General features: G+C 48.0%; 1 protein-coding gene across 3 annotated transcripts in view; it reads left to right on the top strand.

The window, feature by feature from the left end:
• The window catches only part of PEX1 (peroxisomal biogenesis factor 1), a 793,672-nt gene extending 784,497 nt beyond the window's left edge, over positions 1–9,175 (top strand). For all 3 annotated transcript variants that reach the window (XM_086941864.1, XM_086941865.1, XM_086941863.1), the window contains one exon: positions 8,977–9,175. In XM_086941864.1, coding sequence (XP_086797990.1) covers positions 8,977–9,058 — 82 coding nt within the window. In that variant the 3' untranslated portion in view covers positions 9,059–9,175. The remainder of the gene's footprint in view (positions 1–8,976) is intronic.
• The last annotated feature ends 7,343 nt before the right edge of the window (positions 9,176–16,518 follow it).

Genomic DNA, 16,518 nt, shown 5'->3' with positions numbered 1-16,518 from the left:
AGGTTTTTGCCTTCTAAGATGAAGATCGTTATGGTCATCTTTGTTTTTGTGTGATTCCCTAAACTTGTAATACTGTGTTGCTCTTTCACGTGTTATTTTGCTAGGTTTATCACTGAATATTATAGGAGTTATCTAGATAGATGAATGCAGGATTCTGCTGTTCCAAATATTACTTTACTGGTTTTTATTTAAAATGGGAATTGACTTTTCTTTGCTATGTTCAGGTTTGTAAAATGTCTTCTATGTTGGGAAATCTTTGGGTATACTTATTGTATTTTCAGTAAATGTTCTTTATTGCTTTGGCTGTGATTTGATGGTCCTTCTCACTTTCCTTGGGTTATTCACTAAATTAGTTTTTTTAGTTGCATGTAACATGTCTGTCTTGGTATCCTTTGCTGTGATAAATGTTCTTAACTTTGCTGGGGAAGAGTTTTTGCTGCGTCTGCAGAGTGTATTAGCACGACATTCCCTATATGTCGAAAACCTAATGCTGCAGTGTGAAGGTTTTGGTGTAACAGTCTGGGAAAGATATGGGTCATAGGAGAGTGTATGTGAAACACACTTTGTATCAGTAAAGAACTACAAGTGTGTGTGGAGCTGTGGTGGTTTTAGACCTCCTAGGATCTTGGATCTAGCTATCCGTGAGACAAACACTACATCTGAATGCAGCTGGCATGGCTCACCATCGGGGGTCGCGGAAGGGAGCTACGCCGGCGGCGTTTGTAAAGCTCTGTCATAATCTACGAGCAGCAGCTGAAAACACACAGGCTAATTTAGTCTGGACCGAAATCAATTTACAACGGGGTAATGGCGCTCACAAGAAATATCTTGAAAATAGCATCAGGATGCTCGAATTGGGTGACGTATGGACCTCTAATACCTCTGGGCAAACCTTTAAGAAATTAGTAAATAAATCAACCAAACTGCAAAGCTGGATGGCAGATAAGGAAAGCATGTTTAGACGTCGTCGTGGATGGCTGGTGTTGAAATCATATTCCATTGTAAGAGACTCCTCCCTTCTGGCAGCACCTTTCCACAGGAAGTTCAGTCATTTCTTGCCTTAAGATTCGGAAAAATACCCACACTAGACCTTACGCCAAAATGGAGGATGGCTGGTTTAAGTGAAGATCAGTCCTGCCGTTTCTACCACCAGGGGAATGAAACATTGCTCCACATTGTATGCATCTGTCCAAATTGATGGTTCAACGAAGATCTCTATTAAGACGGGAGTTCCTTGAACGGGGAATTAGGTCATGTAGGCTTGCGCTGGTGGAGTCTATGGTCCCATGCAATACAATGCTGAACATTAGACTAAACCAGTTATTGAATATTTCTAAAAAGATGATCAGCTTATAGGTTGGGGGATGAGTTATCTGGAGTGAGTTCCCAATTTGATCTTTAAAATGTGATAAATTAGTAGCCTTTAAGGCAAACTTAAAATGAGCAGATAATCTTCAAGGAGAGGTTGCTAGGGATTGCTATAATTAGCTGTTCCCTAAACCGTTAAGCTCAGGCAACTACCTTGTTTATTGTGGCATTTTAATGATGGGAAGTGTTGCACACTTGCACCTTTATAGGGGGAACTTTAGCCCATTCTGGCATTGTACATATTCCTGCCCCAGTCCTGAACACAAGCAATGTATTTACCTATATTAATTTACTTAAGGGAACTTTAGTCGCCCGGATGGCAATTTGGCACTTTATACTCTAGGGAAAAGACCCGTTCCTGATCAGGCACTTTCATCCAATCTATATCTGTAGTTGGCACCTCTACTTAAATACCTTGGAAAGAAAGCGAAGGACTTGTGACATGATGCTCAGCTGCCATAATAGATGTATGACAAATACCCTTTTTTATCCTTTTTGTATGTATTTTTAAACTTTATGTACTGTATGATCTTGTTTATGGTTTTAATTGAATAATAAACTATTGTTACTCGGGTCATAATAAAAATATATATATATTTACCTTTAGGTCGGGTTTTGCGTCTTCTCTGCTTCTGCGCTGCTTCTGCTCCCATGCGTTCGACAGGAACAGGAAGCAGACAGCCAGGCTCCCTCCCCTAAGCCAATCACAACGCTGCAATGCAGCATTGAGATTGGTCTGAGCTCCGTGACACGGCGCTCAGCCAGGGGATGGAGGGTTAGGCATGTTCTCAATGCTGCCTACACGGAGAAGGGAAAACTATGCATGACTGGTTTGGGCGGCCTAAGACGGCTGACCAAATAGTCATTGCACACTCAGGAGTGGGCAAACCACTCCTGTCCTGCTCCGTAAGCAGAGCAAAGCAGCCCCACCCACCCGCCTGCCCACAAAATAAACATAAAATGGTAATAACTAAAATTATTACCATTTCATGTTGTTGCTTCTCGCACTACGAGAAAGCAGTGGGGCGACGTTCCCGTCCCTGTATGCTCAACAGATTTGTCATCATTCCCATTCCGAGATGGTGAGTGGGTCCAACAGACCATTCTTAGGTCTAGTGTTAGCCAAGGCCTTTTAATTTCAGTAAAACTATACATATATTTACCTCTAGGGGCTTTCAGCCTGCTCTCTTCACCCATTGGTCTGTTATTGTGTCATTTACATTTTTTTTCTGCCCACTACACCATGAAGCAGTGGCTCAGCCTACTTTAGTTATTGACTAACTTCAAAGTGAGGGAGAGCATTCTGCCCTTTCACAAGGAGCACATTCACTCACAAAGTAGTTCCCTTAAGGGCCAGGTACAACTATGGCAATGTGTGCTTTTTGAGACCAAAATAATATTTTTGTTTTTTCCAATTTTTGTAATATCAGTGGTAGCCCTGCAACTCCCAAAATAATGTTTTATCAAAAGCAAGTCAAAATAAGCATAAACAAAACTGGCATCCAATCTCAGACCAGTTTGCTTTGCTAATTCTTGTTTGTTCCTGTCTCTTCATTGAACATCTCCCAGTTGTTCCTGTTCTGTCTCTTTCCAGTATTGCATACCTGAGAGTCCCCTTTTTAGGTATCGCTCGGTGTAGGCTGCACACATGCGCAGTCTCGCTTGCGAGATTTAATGACTCTGAGTAGTGAGGGTTAACCCCGCCCCTCTTCTCCATTGGCTGGCCTCCTAAACGGCGGCCATCCATTGGAGAAGAGGTCTCAGTTACGTCATTGTCTCGCTCTAAGCCCCGTCTGTTTCGGATTGGGGGGCGTGTTTTTTAGGCTTGTTCTACCCTCTTCATTGGCTGGAATGGTAAAAAACACGTCACAAAAAACGCCTGTTGCTTACACTCCAGCCAATGGAGAAGAGGGGAGAAAGAAAAACACGCCCCCAGTCTGAAAAGGACGGGGCTAGGAGCCAGATGTAGGTGGCCGTTTCTGGCCATTTACCGACCGGTAACGGCCGATTTTGGCCGTTACCGATCGGTAAATGGGTGACAGGTATGTAGGGGGCATTTTTTTACAGATTCAGTAAAATTACCGAATCGGTAATTTTACCGCATCGGTAAAATAAAAATTCGGTAAATTTACCGAATCTGAGGCACGCAGATGTAGGTGGGACTCTTCTGAGTCCCAGAGGCCTTACCGAATCGGTATTTTACCATCAAATCCAATTTGATGGTAAAATACCGATTCCGGTGTGCATGCACATGTGTGCATGCACACCTTTGCCATGTGACAAGCAGACCTGCCCTTAGGGCATGTATGCCTGCCACATGGCACCCGAGCCTGTTTTGGGGGTGCCAGAGGGAGTCAAAGTGACACCCCCTGCACCCTTGTGAAATTCGGTATTTACAGATTCAGTAAATACCGAATCGGTAATGCCCATTCATTTCTATGGGCTTCAAAGCCCATAGGAATGAATGGGCATTACCGATTCGGTATTTACCGAATCGGTAAATACCGAATTTTTCCGATTCGTTATTCCAGCACATCTGGAATACCTACATATCCACCCCTCAGATTCACCGATTCTCAATTACCGAATCGGTAAAATTCGGTAATTTTTGGTAATTGAGAATCGGTAAATCTATTTTATCTACATCTGGCCCTTAGTTCCTTCGTGTTTATCTTTTTTAGGTCTCGGACTAGTGTTGCACTGCGCAGCAGTGCTCACACAGCAGAGAATTAATGTCTCTTAGTAGGGGCCTTGAACCCGCCCCTCTTCTCCATTGGCTGGCTTCCTAAAAGGAGGCCAGCCATTGGAGGAGAGGGGCGTCACTCGGTTCAAGCCCCGTCTTTTCCAGATTCGGGGCGTGTTTTTTCTCTTCTTTCTTGTTTTTGTTCTCTCCTCTTCCCATTGGCTTGAATTTTACCTTCCAGCCAATGGGAAGAGGAGAGAACGAAAACCACGCCCCCAAATCCCAAAATGACGATGCTTTCTCTGAGGCATTTCTGCCTTGCCTCGGAGAAACATGGTGGGAAATGAAGGGGGCTCTTGTGGCCCCACGATCCGCATTGTGCCCAAAGGCCTAGCCCAGCGTGGCACTGTGCACGAGATACCTGCATGCACAAGGCTTCTGAAGGTAAGGGGGTGGTGGGCACTCTAGCGCGGCTCACGGGCTCCTTACGAGTCCCGATGCACTCTGCAGGCTCACTGCACATAGCCAACTGGAAGAAGCAAGCGCTTAAATACCTGGGGGTTTAAGCACATACATATCTCCCACTCGTCGTTGTTCATCTTCTTCCCGCACCCCACAGCTACCTAGAGAGGCGGCACCCACCGCCGGAGCGCCGCTGTGCATCCCCGGAGGTGGAGGCTCAAGTTTTCTGCCGGGACCCTCCGGACGGGTCCGGCGGTGCGATGACTCGGACCGGCCATGCAGGACGAGACACCACGAGCGGGCTGAGGTGTGGACGAAGCGGGAGCCTGCAGGTTGAGCGGAATTTTTGAATTTACTGGTCAGAGGAGGCTCGAGTCATTTGCGGATCCAAGATGGCGGCCGCTGCTGTTACAACTGATACCGTGAGAATGAACTGCGCAGAGTGACCCGACCTGTGTGCGTGTAATCTGCAAGTGACAGCTTCCAACCGTCGTAATATGCCAGAGATTTAGCGCACCTGCAGCAGTGATCTGCAGGGGCTTAGCTTTATGGGTAGTGGGGGGGCTGTCAATTTTCTAGTTAATAGTCGGGTACAGTTTTTTTCAGTCGGTGTGATGAGTATGTCTGGAATTATTACATAAATACAGCCAAAAACACATGCACACGCACTCTCTCGTCTATGTTTTAAATGCCTTAAATTGTTTTGTTATTTTACAAGATATTATGTTTTAAGTCCCCCTTATATTATGCCCTCCTCTCCTTTTCATTGCTTCTTAAACTCCCCTTCTGCACTGGTTGTAGCTGAAGTTCACACCTCGCTAATCTTTCTGACGAAACTACTCCCCTGGTTACCTGTCTATTGCTGAAACGATACAGTCCAGGTCCCTTTAAGAGAACGCATTGGGTTAATGTACTTAGCACACTTACATCATCTGGCCACCCTCGAGTAGCCCAGAACATCCGAAGACGTCGGGCTCCACATCTGCCTCATAACATTTCATAACCCGTCCTGCCGAGATCCATCTGTGAACAGCACGACGGTCAGAGGAAGTTGGAGTCACGGTGAGCTAGCCGGGTGGGATATTGTGACTGTTGCGCAGTGCTGTCTTTGCAAATCATTTTGAAGTGGAGCAGATGGTGTCGGCACACAGATCGTTCAGTAGATTTCAGTTTTTACAGCCCCAGACATGTCCATCTAACGAACGGTGCAAATATAGGTCCCAGGTGGTTCTTTCAGGTGTCTCCATATGGCGGCTTCAGGTATATTCCAGTGATTTCTTTCGACTCCTGCAGGTGCACACTCCATCCCTGGTGGTTCCTGAAGGTGCCCCCTGCGGTCCCTGTTGTTGTCCATTATGGTTTCCGACTTCCTGTATGTGCCCTAGTGTTTCCTCGAGGTACTTCCCTGTGGTTCCTGCATGTGTCTCCCCATGCCCCCTCCAGGAGACTGCTTATCTTTCATTCAGGCGTCCTCAAGAGTCCCTACCGCTTCCGCTGCCCCGCGGTTTCTTCAAGTGCCCCCATGCCCTGTTCCTGCAGCAGCCCCAGTGCCCTGTCTCTGCAGGAGCCCCTGTGCCCTGTTCCTGCAGTAGCACCCATGCCCTGTTCCTGCAGCAGCCCCTTACCCTGTTCCTGCAGCAGCCCCCCCGTGCCCCGTTTCTGCAGCAGCCCCGTGCACTGTCCCTGCAGGAGCACCCGTGCCCTGTTCCTGCAGAAGCCCCGTGCCCTGATCCTGCATGAGCCCATGTGCCCTGTTCTTGCATGAGCCCCTGTGCCTGCATGAGCCCCTGTGCCCTGTTCCTGCAGGAGCCCCGTGCCCTGTTCCTGCAGGAGTACCATGCCCTGTTCCTGCAGGAGCCCCTATGCTCTGTTCTTGCAGGAGCCCCTATGCTCTGTTCTTGCACCTGCACCTACCGGCCTTCTGTAGTGATTGAAAGCTTTTGATGATTTAAGCCTGTTCTGATCAGGCCAGGTTGTATGCCCCCTCATGTTCTTTCCTGCCAGATATAACTACCCATTAGAAATGCTCTCTGTGTGGGGCTCTCTGTGTGGGGCTCTCTGTGTGGGGCTCTCTGTGTGGGGCTCTCTGTGTAGGGCTCTCTGTGTAGGGCTCTCTGTGTAGGGCTCTCTGTGTGGGGCTCTCTGTGTGGGGCTCTGTGTGTGTGTGTGTGTGTGTGTGTGTGTGTGTGTGTGTGTGGGGCACTGTGTGTGGGGCTTTGTGTGTGTGGGGTGCCGCGCAGGCAAGTGCCCTTGGGGGAGGCACGTGAGTGAGCGTGGCCGGGCGACCTGGTGTGGAGGGTTTTGTCCTGGCATTTAGGACAACATAGTCCGTTCAGGAAAAGGGTTCGGAATTGCACAACGGGTTTGTGGATAGCCCTCTTGGAGTGGGACAGGCACGGGCTGGAAGCGATGGGCTTCAGTTGCGCGGCAGGTCTAGTTCTAGGAGGGCCATTAGGCCTGGCCGATGAGAGGGTCAGCTGGGGGATTCCACTGCCCCCCCCCCCGCTACATTGCCTGGGATTGCCTGGTTCTGGGGGGCACTGTACGCAACTATATGCGCTGCGAAATGCCAGAGTGCTGGCGGGGGCTGGTGGTGAGAGAGAAAAGTACGTTTGCCACCTTTTATATTTTGCTTGTATTTCCATCTGTATAGGCGTGAATGCCTCTGTATGATGTGTCTGGTGTGCCTTTGTGAGTATATTTCCACGTGTGTGTGTGGGGAATCTTGGTTGCAAACCCTGCCTTGTTGGGAGTGAGTCAAGAAATATGTTCAAAAAGTGAGAAGGCTAAACATGCGCATGAGTGTGGGAGATAGACGATTGGGTGACACTGCCTTAAATGTTAAATTGGATTTTAGCAGGTTTAATTGGCAAGACCATGAGGGCAAGTCTGTGTTTTGGGAGGGGTGGGCACTCCGAGGAGGTGCAGATTGAAAGTGACGGAAGGGGTGGAGGGGCCGAGTATACACCTGTGCATCGTCAGACTGGGACATAAACTAAACAGTGCCACAAAATAAAAGTCACTGCCATTATTGGATTAGATGGATACAATGTGGCACATGTTTGCAAACTGGGTCGGTTGTTAACTTGTTAAAATTCACCGAAAAACAATTCTACAATGTATAGACGTTTGAGCTTGTAGTGAGCAACGTTTGTTTCATTATTAGGGAAATGAACAGTAAAAAACAGCAGACCACAAAGCAGGCCCTCAAACAGCCCAAAAACCGGTCCACGCACAGACCCGCCCGTCGGGCAGTGCCCGTTTGCACTACTAGCCACCCCGGGCCTGTATGACAGGCGAAGAAGAAAGGCTCAACAAGGGGTGCATGTGGGCGATGTGTACTCCGGGTAGGCGAAGAGAGGACACGGCTAGTGTGAAGGGGCGACCGTGGCGCTACTGGGCAGAGTTGGGCGTGTGGTGAGGGGCAGTGGGAGCCAAATGCATGGATGCCAGGGCACCGGCTGACCTGGACTGAGGGAAGCAACGGGTGAGCTCTGGGCTGTTGGTGGGGGCCTCGAATGACCCATTTGTAAATAAGGAGAGTCCCCGGGGTGAGGGTGTGTGTGTCTCTGTGGCTTTGTGTCTGTTTGTGTGTGGCTCTGTGTGTGTGTGTGGCTGTGTGTGTGTGTGTGGGGCTCTCTGTGTGGGAGTGTGGTGCAAATGCAATAGGTCTCGAATTTGCGAGAGATTAGGCTATTGGGATTGTAAATGCAATACCATTTATTTATCTGTTTTCAAAACCAACACATAAATAAAAAGTTTGTCATTTACAATGCCAATAGCTCTAACTTTTCCGAAGGCGAGACCGTTGCATTGTAAATGCTTGTTAGTTTTTTTGTCGTCCTGGGAAAATCTGAGCTGGCCTCTCCACTTTAATCTTGTACTGGTCTTGCCGGTGTATTTTTTCTGGGGGGTTGGGTGGACAATCCAATGGAGATAAACTGTACAGCAGTTTCAGAATCAACTGGTAGTGCCAAGAATACCTTAATTTAGAAGGCTATCTGCAAGCTGACAAATATTCACAAGAACTATTGTTTCTGCTTTTGTAAGAACCATTTTTCTAAGCTTTTAGTGTCAAATGATGCAGAGGTGTTTATTATATTTCGAAACTACTTTTTTCGACTTTCCCTGAAGTTATTGAAAACACATTAAAAAGCTTTATTTATCTGGTAGCTTCCATGTTAAGCCAATGGGCAGTGCCAGTATCATGGCCCCATGTTAGACAGCAGAGTTTCATCATGTTTAAAGGGAAATGTAGGCTTTCATGCCATCAGCATGGCACGCTCTGCTGGCTTGAATGTACGCCACACTGGAAAATGCCTAGAGCCATATAATAATGCTCATGAGTTCTGTAATATGTTTCAGGAGAAATGAACAGTTACAAACCAATAACAAACACTGCTTTATGTACACTGAGCGGCCATGGCTATGAATTGTAACTTACCACATTGTTTCTGTTTCAGATACGATAATTTTCAAAATCCAAAGAGGAGAGGGCAGCCTGGCGCATCCTTCCGAGCGGGACAAAAAGTAACCTTGGCGTAGCAGATTTTTTCTGACCATCTCTTAAGATTCGCTTGCTCGTGAAATGTAATTGTAAAATGTCATTGTAAAATATACTAGATTTTTAATTAAAAAATTAATTTTTAAAATAAGTTTAAATCACGTTTGTATCGGTGTCCTTACTGGTTAAATCCTTTAAAACTCGTGTGTGTTTTTAGAACAATGTGTTGTTCAAACACAGGAAATGAAGACATGCTATGCACTGACTGTCGAATATATACAAATGAATTTGAACGCCACCCACACAGAGCCAAGTATCCGCATATTCTTAATAACGGAGCGAACTGTACCTATAAAATATTTGCCGAAGGGGCCATGATTGCCTTTAGGTAAGGATGAATGACAGATCTCTATAAAAAATGTTAATCTTTTCCGAAGGTGTATCATTAATATGATTTACAGTGAGTGTTTTAATATTCAAAGTGACGTCTCATGGCACTTTTCTGATTTCCTGATAAGCTGATGTGCCTCTGCACTTACCTCGCTGCCTTTCCCGGTTGAGGAAGGAGAAGGCAGGCTAGAACCTTGCCTTCAGACGTGAGACACAATTGCCTAACCTACGGTGCAGGTCAATCAGACCAAGCTGAAGAGGAAACTAATTTTGCATTGTTTGCTACACGTGTCACACATAAAATGTGAGGAAAAATGTGTTATTCAAATATTATAACTCAAAAAATAGAATACAAACAATTTCTTCCACGTTTTTACCTGTATAAATAACGTGTAGTTTATAGCATAAGGGCTGCAAAATGGTGTGAATGGATTTGCGTGTTTTGTTTCTGTCACTTGTGATAGCGCACACTATCTCAGCGAGAAAATGCTCGTCCTTGAGATATGCGTTATATATATGTTATTTACAATGCTTAGATATGGCAGAAGTGCTGTAGGTTGCGTTCTATACTATATGAAATCCAAGACCTTATTAATAAACCAAGTCTTTCATGAGGAAATGACAGAGCAGAGAGGACAAACCTCTTGTTAGAAGACAGGAGGGTCTTTGTTTTTGAAGAGCAAAGAAAAACAAGCATTTGCAATGCAATAGGTCTCGCATTAGGAAAGTGTGAGCTATTGGTATTGTGAATGACAATTTTTTTAAATATGTGTTGTCTTTGAAAATATATAAAGTAATAGCATTGTTGTTTACAAAGCCAATAGCTTACACTTTCCTAATGCGAGCCCTATTGGCTATGGCAATGCTTGTTGGTAGCAAGTGCTGTTGTGGCGCTGAGTGATGCTGTTGTGGTGCTGAGTGATGATGTGGTTGGACCGAGTGATGTGGTGGTGTATTAAAGTGATGTGGCGGTGTCCCAGAGTGATGTGTTGGTGTCCCAGAGTGATGTGGTGGTGTCCCAGAGTGATGTGGTGGTGTCCCAGAGTGATGTGGTGGTGTCCCAGAGTGATGTGGTGGTGTCCCAGAGTGATGTGGTGGTGTCCTTGAGTGATGTGGTGGTTGTCCTGAGTGATGTGGTGGTTGTCCTGAGTGATGTGGTGGTGTCCCTGAGTGATGTGGTGGTGTCCCTGAGTGATGTGGTGGTGTCCCTGAGTGATGTGGTTGTGCCCCTGAGTGGTGTCCCTGAGTGATGTGGTGGTGTCCCTGAGTGATGTGTTGGTGTCCCAGAGTGATGTGGTGGTGTCCCAGAGTGATGTGGTGGTGTCCCAGAGTGATGTGGTGGTGTCCTTGAGTGATGTGGTGGTTGTCCTGAGTGATGTGGTGGTTGTCCTGAGTGATGTGGTGGTGTCCCTGAGTGATGTGGTGGTGTCCCTGAGTGATGTGGTTGTGCCCCTGAGTGGTGTCCCTGAGTGATGTGGCGGTGTCCCAGAGTGATGTGTTGGTGTCCCAGAGTGATGTGGTGGTGTCCCAGAGTGATGTGGTGGTGTCCCAGAGTGATGTGGTGGTGTCCCAGAGTGATGTGGTGGTGTCCCAGAGTGATGTGGTGGTGTCCCAGAGTGATGTGGTGGTGTCCTTGAGTGATGTGGTGGTTGTCCTGAGTGATGTGGTGGTTGTCCTGAGTGATGTGGTGGTGTCCCTGAGTGATGTGGTGGTGTCCCTGAGTGATGTGGTGGTGTCCCTGAGTGATGTGGTTGTGCCCCTGAGTGGTGTCCCTGAGTGATGTGGTGGTGTCCCTGAGTGATGTGGTGGTGTCCCTGAGTGGTGCCCCTGAGTGATGTGGTGGTGCCCCTGAGTGATGTGGTGGTGCCCCTGAGTGATGTGGTGGTGCCCCTGAGTGATGTGGTGGTGCCCCTGAGTGATGTGGTGGTGTCCCTGAGTGATGTGGTGGTATCCCTGGGTGATGTGGTGGTGTCCCTGGGTGATGTGGTGGTGTCCCTGAGTGATGTGGTGGTGTCCCAGAGTGATGTGGATGTGTCCCAGAGTGATGTGGTGGTGTCCCAGAGTGATGTGGTGGTGTCCCAGAGTGATGTGGGGGTGTCCCAGAGTGATGTGGTGGTGTCCCAGAGTGATGTGGGGGTGTCCCAGAGTGATGTGGTGCTGTCCCTGAGTGATGTGGTGGTGTCCTAGAGTGATGTGGTGGTGTCCTAGAGTGATGTGGTGGTGTCGTGAGGCGTGCAGCAGTGTGCAGCATTCAGCAGTGTGAGGCAGTGCAGCAGTGTGTGGCGTGCAGTAGTGTGAGTCTTGCGGTAGTATGCAGCAGTGTGAGTCATGCAGCAGTGTGAGGCGTGCAGCAGTGTGAGGCGTGCAGCAGTGTGTGGCGTGCAGCAGTGTGAGTAATGCAGCAGCGTGCGGCAGTGTGCAGCGTGCAGCAGTGTGAGGCGTGCAGCAGTGTGAGGCGTGCAACCGTGTGAGGCGTGCGGTAAGGTTAAGCATGCAGCATGGTGCAGCAGTGTGCGGCAGTGTGTGGCGTGCAGCAGTGTGTGGCATGCAGCAGTGTGAGTAAAGCAAAAGTGTGCAGCGGTTCGAGGCGTGCAGCAGTGTGAGGCGGACAGCAGTGTGCGGCGGGCAGCAGTGTGCACCATGCAGTAGTATGAGTAATGCAGCAGTGTGCGGCGTGCAGCAGTGTGTGGCGTGCAGCAGTGTGTGGCTTGAGGTGAGAGGCTGAGAGGGTGTGTGAGGGTGAGAGGATGTGTGAGGGTGAGAGGATGCGTGAGGGTGAGAGGGTGTGTGAGGGTGAGTTAGGGTGAGGATGGGTGAGGGGGGGTGAGGGTGAGGGGGGCTGAGGGTGAGGGGGTGAGGGTGGGTCAGAGGGTGTGTGAGGGTGGGTAAGGGTGGGTGAGGGGGTGTGAGGCGGTGAGGGTGAGAGGATTGTGAGGGCGAGGGGGTGAGGGTGGGTGAGAGGGTTGTGGGGGTGAGAGGGTTGTGTGGGTGAGGGGTGAAGGTGTTAGGGTGGGTGAGGATGAGTGGCGGTGAGTTAGGGTGGGTAAGTGTGTGAGGGTGAGTGAGAGTGTGTGAGGGTGAGTGAGGGTGTGTGAGGGTCCGAAGTAAATGGTGGCAGGGCAGACATCATTGCAACTAGCAAGTCGAGTGATTTCAAGCTGATTGTCCCTAGAGAGATGGCAACACAGCAACAGCATTTGATCAGCAAGGCTACTGTAAACATTGTCGGCAGTGCTGTGGGGGGGCGGGGGAGGGGGAGCGCATTCCTTTGAAGTCTGATGGGGGCGGGGGAGCGGCTTGGGAGCGGATTCCTTTGAAGTCTGATGCGAGGCTGATGGTGTTTGATGTGCATGCGCCTGCCTCACACGACTGCCTCACATGCACTAGACGTAATCCGCAGTTGGTAGAGATTTTAAACTGCCTACTATATACTCGCCTTTCTATCCCTGCGGGATAGAAGTATTCGAGACCTAAATAGCCAGCTGCGCATGCGCTTGCTCACTGATAATTCTTCGCCATTTCTGTGCGCTATGCCACTACCGGAGTGCTTTGTTAATGGGTTGTGTATAGTTAAGTAACACTGGTATTGGATCGACCGTAACATCCAACCGCATTTTGTGGCGCCTTCATTGCATGATGGAGGGAGGAGGAGCGTTGAGTATACAGCACTTACACCTCTAGTGAGATTGACAAATAATGAAAACATAGCACGCTTATTATCTGGTGGGAGGGTGGGAGAAACAGATGTTATGGTCCAGTCAATACGAAGCAGTCCATGTATCTTTTAAACCACTAAATACATCAGACATGTGAGACCACCATGAGTGAGTTGAAATCATGTGAGCTATGCCATTGTTGTCAAAAAGAGTGATTACATTGGTGCATGCTGTGTGCTGGGTCTGGAAAACTCAAAGCAATCTGTAAATATCCCTCCAGTGACCATTTGGGCAAAGGCCTTTCCGGTGGCATGACGGTATCGGAAATTAATTTAGGGGCGCCGACTGTATTATTGGAATTGTTCGCCAGTGCCTCGTCGGTACTGCAGGGTCACCCCTGACTCGGGAAGAATCGAAAACAGGTAACGTTTGCCTTAAAGCGAACTGCTTCCGCAGGAGGACGTAAGCCACTGGTCGGTTGTTCTAAGATGAATGGCGAATTCATGCACTGCGGAGATCTTTATATAATCTGCAGAATCCGAATTTCAATACAAGTATATTATGACAGGAGAAGAGATTAGATGGAAAGAGAGGGCAACCACGAATGGGGAGAAAGAGAGAATGAAAGAGGTTGAGAGAGGGAAACGGAGAAAGTGAGATAGAGAGAGAGAACACAGAGGGGAATGATCTAGAGGTGAAAGAGAGATAAGTCAGTGAGAAGAGAGGACGCAAAACACAAGAAATAAGTACACATGTAGTGGGCGAGATAAAGAGAAAAATACAATTGGAGTAAGGAGAAGAGAGACGGAGGGTAATATAGGAGGGGAAGACGAAAAAAAAGCATGAGAAAAATCTAAAAAGTGGATTAGAAAGAACCAATGGGAGAATAATGAGTGAAAGGAGAGATAGAAGAGGGAGAGAACGTGGAAGACGAGAGAGCTCGCAGGAGTGAGGCAAAGACGAGAAAAATGTTCAGAATGTTTGAGAGAGGAGAAATAAAACAAGCTCTCGGCATAGCTGTGGCGGGGGGCAAAAAGCGCGGATTAATAAAAAAACATTAGAGTAAGTGCGGCGTTCCGCACTGCTTAACAAGCTCTCGTCATTGCGTGGCGGGGGGCGAGTGTCCCTAGAGAGATGGCAACACAGCAACAGCCTTTGAAGAGCAAGGTTACTGTAAACATTGTCGGCATTGCTGTTGGGGAGGGAGAGCGCATTCCTTTGAGGTCTGATGTGGGGGGGCGGGAGAGCGGCTTGGGAGAGGATTCCTTTGTAGTCTGATGCGAGGCTGATGGTGTTTGATGTGCACGCGCCTGCCTCACACGACTGCCTCACATGAACTGGACGTAATCTGCAGTTGGTAGAGATTTTAAACTGCCTACTATATACTCGCCTATCTATCCCTGCGGGATAGAAATAGTCGAGACCAAATAGCCAGCTGCGCATGCGCTTGCTCACTGATAATTCTTTGCCATTTCTGTGCGCTGAGCCACTACCGGAGTGCTTTGTTAATGTGTTGTGTATAGTTAAGCAACACTGGTATTGGATCGACCGTAACATCAAACCGCATTTTGTGGCGCCTTCATTGCATGCTGGCGGGTGTGAGAAACAGATGTCATGGTCCGGTCAATATGAAGCAGTCCATGTATCTTTTAAACCACTAAAAACATCAGACATGTGAGACCACCATGAGTGAGTTAAAATCATGTGAGCTATGCCATTGTTGTCAAAAAGAGTGATTACATTGGTGCATGCTGTGTGCTGGGTCTGGAAAACTCAAAGCAATCTGTAAATATCCCTTCAGTAACCGTTTGGGCAAAGGCCTTTCCAGTGGCATGACGGTATTTGAAATTAATTTAGGGGCGCCAACAGTATTATTTGAATTGCTCGCCAGTGCCTGGTCGGTACTGCAGGGTCACCCCAGACTCGGGCAGAATCGAAAACAGGTAACGTTCGCCTTAAAGCTAACTGCTTCAGCAGGAGGACGTAAGCCACTGGTCGGTTGTACTCAGATGAATGGCGAATTCATGCACCTTCTGAGGAGATCTTTATATAATCTGCAGAATCCGAATTTCAATACAAGTATATTATGAGAGGAGAAGAGATTAGATGGAAAGAAAGGGCAACCACGAACGGGGAGAAAGAGAGAATGAAAGAGGTTGAGAGAGGGAAACAGAGAAAGTGAGATAGAGAGAGAGAACACAGAGGGGAATGATCAAGAGGTGAAAGAGAGATAAGTCAGTGAGAATAGAGGATGCAAAACACAAGAAATAAGTACACATATAGTAGGCGAGATAAAGAGAAATACAATTGGAGTAAGGAGAAGAGAGACGGAGGGCAATATAGGAGAGGAAGACGGAAATAAAAAAGCACGAGAAAGAAATCTAAAAAGTGGAGTAGAAAGAACCAATGGGAGAATAATGAGTGAAAGGAGAGATAGAAGAGGGAGAGAACGTGGAAGACGAGAGAGCTCGCAGGAGTGAGGCAAAGGCGAGAAAAATTTTCGGAATGTTTGAGAGAGGAGAAATAAAACAAGCTCTCCGCATTGCTGTGGCGGGGGAGCGGAAAGCGCGGATTATAAAAAAAACATTAGAGTAAGTGTGGCGTGCCGCACTGCCTAACAAGCTCTCGGCATTGCGTAGCAGGGGAGCGGCGTTCCTTTGTAGTCGGAAGGGTGGTTGGGAACGAGCATATGGGGTGTGAATGATAACGAAAGTAAGAGGGGGCCAGGAAGTGAGGCAGAGCGCGCGCTGGCGAAGCTCCGCGCTTGAATGCCTCACATGCACTGGGCGTAATCCACACTCCAAAACCCTCTTGATAGGATTTGCTGGTGATCCTCTGTATGTCTCCCCAGCAATTCGCAAGCGCATTGGCAGGCCAAGACCTAAAAATGACCGCAGATCGTGCATCAGTTGTGAAACAGTACAGCACTTAAAATAATCAACTCTTAAAGGTCACTTGGTGCAAAACTCTGAAAGGTTCTGTCAAAACAATTGTCACATAGAGGAAATCCAGTCCAAGAGAGCACAGATTGCGTCACTAACACAGCACAGCGTGTCTGTCCCAGTTATTGAAGCTGAGAGTGCAGCACTTTTTGCCAACACAAAAGGTGCTGCACACGAGGCTCGTGAATACAAGCAGAATAATAAGGCAAGTTGTCGGATTTGGGGTTATGAATAGGTACACACCAGCGGTGTAGCTATCATTAGTGCACCAAGTCCAGGGCGAGAAAGAAGACCCATTGCGGCTAAATGATGGCCGTTTCTTTTTTGTATTTTATTTTTTAACTATGCAACAGGAGTAACAACCTCATTGTCATTGCTTGCGTTAGGCCCTATGGCACCCCAGCTTTACAATTCGACATTGACAGGTGATAAACTAAACTGGATCGTGAGCGTTGCATGGGCTCCGAGGGGTCCTGCTGCTCGTCAGCCGTGCTCTCGAGCGCAACTGACAGG

The sequence above is a fragment of the Lissotriton vulgaris genome, chromosome 10 (assembly GCF_964263255.1).
Source record: "Lissotriton vulgaris chromosome 10, aLisVul1.2, whole genome shotgun sequence".
In the NCBI taxonomy this organism is placed as follows: domain Eukaryota; kingdom Metazoa; phylum Chordata; class Amphibia; order Caudata; family Salamandridae; genus Lissotriton; species Lissotriton vulgaris.
The sequence above is the reverse complement of the archived record's forward strand: the minus strand, read 5'-3'. Positions and strand labels throughout refer to the sequence as shown.